Source organism: Mandrillus leucophaeus, unplaced genomic scaffold (assembly GCF_000951045.1).
Source record: "Mandrillus leucophaeus isolate KB7577 unplaced genomic scaffold, Mleu.le_1.0 Scaffold326, whole genome shotgun sequence".
NCBI lineage: Eukaryota > Metazoa > Chordata > Mammalia > Primates > Cercopithecidae > Mandrillus > Mandrillus leucophaeus.
Genome location: NW_012103432.1, coordinates 2,324,726 through 2,329,967, shown reverse-complemented (window position 1 = coordinate 2,329,967; position 5,242 = coordinate 2,324,726). Strand labels below are relative to the sequence as shown.

Below are 5,242 nucleotides of genomic sequence, written 5' to 3'. Positions count from 1 at the left end.
CTAATTTAAAAAATTTTTTTGTAGAGGAAGGGTCGCACTATCTTGTCCAGACCAGTCTTGAACTCCTGGCCTAAAGCAATCCTCCTGCCTCAGCCTCCCAAAGTGCTAAGATTAAAGGCATGAGTCACCACTCCAGGCCTCGTTCTTTGAATTTTGAACCAAAGGAATGTATTACCTTCTCAAAAACAAATATATAAAATGTATATTAAAAAGGAAAAAAAAATGTATGCAAATCCTTGTGTATATGGGCACTGGTATATCTTGGGGAGGAGCCATAATTTTTGTTAGATTTTTCTAAGGTGTCTCTGACCCCAGAAAGGTTTAGAAAACATTTCACTAGATGACCTTAAGGAGTCATTCCCAAGCTGGGTGCGGTGGCTCATGCCTGTAATCCCAGTACTTTGGGAGGCTGAGGCAGGCAAATCACAAGGTCAGGAGTTCAAGACCAGCCTGGCCAACATGGTGAAACTCCATCTCTACTAAAAATACAAAAAATTAGCCAGGCGTAGTGGTGGGCGCCTGTAATCTCAGCTACTCAGGAGGCTGAGGCAGGAGAACAGCTTGAACCTGGGATGCGGAGGTTGCAGTGAGCCAAGATCACTCCACTGTACTCCAGCCTGGGCAACAGAACGAGACTCCATCTCAAAAAAATAAAAATAAAAATAAAAAAGTCATTCCCAGTGCAGTGGTGCTATCTACGCCCAGCTAATTTTTGTATTTTGTATTTTTAGTAGAGACGGGGTTTCACCATGTTGGCCAGGCTGGTCTTGACCTCAGGTGACCTGCCCACCTCAGCCTCCCAAAGTGCTGGGATTACAGGCGTGAACTACCACGCCCAGCCCCAATTCCAACTTCCTGACTTGATGAAGTACTACAGAAAACAAAAGTGAATTTCAGTACTTATTACATCAGCCAGTCTGGGCTGGATGCAAGTGAAAACACACCTTGAATCTTACATTGAGGACTTGATACGGTGAGCCGCCTTCGATGGTGGACTGTGGTGCCGCCTTCAGAGATCAAGTTCAAGAAATTACTTGCATTGGCCTATTCTCTCAAAGCTGTTGAATTGAGTCCTCATTGCCCCACCACTCTGCCCACTTAAACATGTCATTTGGATTTGCTGCACAAATGATGCACATAAATAAATATGAATTTTTAAATGTTGGCCACTTTGGCTCTGAGGGGAAAGGGAGTGAGAAGGATGGGAAATGAGGGTAGGAAGAAATGGAGGTAAAATGGAGATGAATGGAGCCTCGGCTCATCCAGAGGCCTGAGCTGAATCTCAAAAACCCACAAGAATCCTTACATGCCAGAGAGGAAAAGTGCTTCCTAGGCGCCCAAAGTGGAAAGCTTCAGGGAAAGGAGAATCGAGCTGAGGGATCAGAGCAAGGCTGGTTAAGGCAACCAGACTAGCAGCTGAATGGGTCTCAGCGAAGGAAAAGGTCACATGGTTAAAAAAGAAAAAAGACAGAGAGCGAGAGCCTCCATTTAACAAGTGGCCCCCGGCTATGATAAACTTTAATTAACTGCACTATTATAATTCACTTCTAGCCTGGGTTCCACCCCAACCTGCTCTCTCCCTCCCACTCCCTCCCTCCTCTCCCCAACATCTCTAGTCAGGTTTCCTTAGTGAAACCAAACTGGCCTCCATGGCTGGATTCCTCATTATTACAGCTACTGCTTCTACTGTTAATAATAGCACCCAGCAACAAGAAGGAAAGAAACAATGCTGTTCTTAGTGCTTAATGACAGGCCGCTCTTTCCTACCTATGTGCACTAGTAATCAAGGGTCTTATAATCCTAAAAGTTCCGGAGCATAATACCATAGTGATGAAGAGACAGTTGTAGGTTGGCAGGAGCAGCTGTGCACAAGAGACCGGTAACAGGGCCAACTCCCAGCTGGAGCCACCAGACACAACTCATAAGGTCCACGCCCAGATAGGTGATCCACATGTCTAAATTCACATGTGCTGTGCAATGCCGTGGCTGCACCCAGCGCTCCTTCCTTCAATGATGGTTAAATTATACCCGTGACACTGTATTCTCAGGCTGTTGAGCTTTACCCATTTTAAGAGTATGTGTCTTGGGAGTGGGAGTTGGGAGCATCTTAGAGGATCTTCCAGGCGAAACATGCTTGGTTTTTATTAATGAACTTATACGAAAAGCCAACCCAGACCTTTAAGTGAAATGTGTGGTTGGTAGCCAGGCGAGGATGGGTTTTGGAATTAACTCTTCCTACAGTCTGCTATGCATTATCACCCCCAAGTTAATTACCCCTGCGGATGAAAATAGGTTTCATGACTCATAAGCACCAATACAACACTTGGCAGCAGATGAAAATGCAAGGACACATTTGCAGGAAGCTGACATGAATATCTATTTATATGTGGGGAGATTCTTAAAGAGGTGAGACAGGCACCTCCCATGTACCAGGATTAAGAGGCTGCAGCAGATCCATCAATATTGCCACTTATCCACACCCACAAACACACACGCGAGTGCGCGTGCACACACACAGTCCTGGTTTCCACCACTTCAGTGATGGCAGTGGCAAAGCAGCAACAGAAACTAAAAGGGTGTTATTAACAAGTCCCGACACCAGCCCAGCCTCCACACCGGAGTTCTGGGCGAACCAGTGATTTGTTTCTCCCCAAACGTGCCTGCACCCATCTCCACTTCCCAGTCTTCCCACTCCTTTGATGGGAGTGGTGTGGGGGCTCCAAGTTTCTTAGAGTCCTTCAGCCTTCGAGGGGACCATCAGGGCCCAGCTCACCCCGCCCAGGAATGAGGTGTGGCCAGGAATCAATTTGACTGGATTGCCGGGTTTTGTTTTGCTTCCTCCCTCCTGTTTTCTGCTCTTCTATTTGCCTCCCAGGAAAGTACAAGGTTCAGATCAGGTTTATTTGCCTTCCCCTACCACTGGGAGGACTCCAGGCTGCTCTTAGCCCACAGGGCTCTGCTCTAAACGGCATTAGTCTTCTGTCCGCTTCCCCGCCTCTCTGCACCTCACAAACGCCGCCAAAAGCTGATGAGATGAATAATTGCATTGCTTCACCAGCAGGAAGGGATTTTTATTTGGTGTTGGAAGTAAACCTTTGCTTCAGGAACTAGGTTTGGGGTTTTTCCCCCTTCCTCATCCTTGGAAACCCTCTCTGATCAACTAAGTCTTCTGCCTTTAGAAGTAATTATTTAAAATAGAGGAAAGAAAACAAAGTGTAATGAATGAGGCGAAAACTGCTTTTCCAAGGCACCAGCCTGAAGCTACTGCGGACTCTCCAGGCTGAGTGTAAGCATTTGCTCCCAGCTCTGTGGCACTTTTGTTTTAAATATGCAAAGACGGATGTCTGTCATATCTAAGAAGCAAAGCATCCTAGCTTTTCTCCTAGACTTTTCCCCACACTTGTCAAGTCACCAGCTGCATTGGGTGTCAGCCTATATTCACGGCCACAGGGCGAGGCACCAGAAAGCATTCCTGACAATGCCATTTGCAGCTGGGCCCACATCCGGGGGAAAACAGAGATGCTGAAGAGTAAACCGAAATCGCTTAGTCAGCAACTGTCGCCTCCCCAAGAGGTGAATGTAAATAGCCTGGTACCGAGGGGGAGGGGCAGCAAGGCAGCACAAGCCCTTTCCCACAGGCCAGCTCCCAGGACTTTCAAAGGCACTAGGATTTTCCTTCTATACTGGAGGTAGGGAGGGTGTCCCCTACGTCGGACTTGTGTGGCCTTAGCCCTAGAAAGACAAACTTGCTGACTCGGCGCAGAGTTAATATCAATTGAATTTATTACAAGTTACTAAGCTCCAAGGCACATTACAGTGTTCTGTTAACTACAGAAATGTATAAAGGACAAACAGAGCAGATTCTCCATGTCTAGCATTTCGCTCTACTGTTCAAAAGCATCCGTGCATCAATAAAGCAAAAACAAAACAACACGTGTAGATCCAACACATTCAGGTCAGTAGAAACAAACCAAAACATTTTCCCCTCACAAACTTGCAACAAAAAACATCCCATCCCCCTCCCCCCGACACCCCCTTACCATTTTGCAAACAAAACAGAAAAACAAAACAAAACGGAACAAAATAAAGTGAAGACTTCAACACTTGGGGCAGTTTAGAAGGAAGCTTTCACCATTTTATAGCATCTTTTTTTTCTTTTTTTTTTCTTTTTTTAGGCAGCAACACTGGCCTTGGCAAAAAAAAAAAAAAAAAAAGTATTTTTCTTTTGTGTGTGTGTTTCCTTTCAGAGTGCATAACATTTACAAAAATACACACCAGCAGCAGTCGTTGCTAAGGGCTATTAATTCTGTACCTAGGCAAACATTCTGCCACCAAATAAATGCTAACGAATATGATGCAAATGACCCAACCGATATTATACTGCTTAACACAAACCAGCTTATCCTTCAAATGAAGAAGTTACATACCTGTTTCAAAATATAGAAACATACGACGAAAATAATGTCTATACATAAGACTAACTTTTTGCAGTTTTGTTATATTCACAATTCTACACCTTGGGGGTGAGGGAAGGGAGGGTCGAGGTGGGTTGGGGGAGGGGCCCTCAGGATTGGAGAGGAGCTGGTCTAGGGCAAAGGAGGTGGCTGCCCAGTGGTTCAAGGGTCTCTTTCCTTTTTCACTTTAACATCCCCAGCTAAGATAGTCGCGATTTCGCCCTGCATGAAGGCCCAAGGTACATTCGACCCGACTAGGGGGCATTTCTCACCGCTGGGGCAATACACCTCGCCGGTGGCCCCCTGGGCCTTGATACTCTCTCTAGAGCAAGGGAAGCAAAATTTGTGGCTGGGGACGGACGGGCACTGAACGAAATGCGTGTCCTCCAAACGTTCGTGGCAAATGGTGCAGCAGAGAGGTCCGCTGTTGGCCATGGGGGAATCCGGAATGTTTTGGGGGTGCACTTGGTCCATGCCCGGGTGGGCGCTAGGCGGCGGGGGCGCCACCTGTAAATTCAGGTCCCCATTACGTGATGCCAAGCGGCGCTGCCCCGGCACGGAGGCCGGCGAGACTGGGCTGCTGCTGTTACGCCGCGCGGACGCAGTGGTAGAGTGCACGGAACTGCCATCCTTGGGCGAGTGCGCTGTGCCCAGAGTATCTGCCACCGACATGAGGGCGGCCATGGGGGACGGACCGTTCTGGGGGGCTGACTCAGGTGGGGTGGTCCGGTTAGAATGAGGTCCCAGAGGTGGGGGCGGCGGAGGCGGACCCCCTGCCGCGTGCCCCG

The 5,242-nt window shown here is 47.7% G+C and overlaps 1 protein-coding gene across 1 annotated transcript; it reads right to left on the bottom strand.

The window, feature by feature from the left end:
* Window positions 1–3,765: 3,765 nt before the first annotated feature.
* On the bottom strand, window positions 3,766–5,236 carry IRF2BPL (interferon regulatory factor 2 binding protein-like). The gene has a single exon (XM_011988298.1). It carries the CDS (start codon window positions 5,136–5,138, stop codon window positions 4,617–4,619), a length of 522 nt encoding a protein of 173 aa, XP_011843688.1. The 5' UTR covers window positions 5,139–5,236; the 3' UTR covers window positions 3,766–4,616.
* Between the last annotated feature and the right edge of the window lie 6 nt (window positions 5,237–5,242).

Excerpts from the sequence above, each read along its gene's own strand:
- IRF2BPL (XM_011988298.1), bottom strand. The coding sequence starts at position 5,138 with ATGGCCGCCCTCATGTCGGTGGCAGATACTCTGGGCACAGCGCACTCG.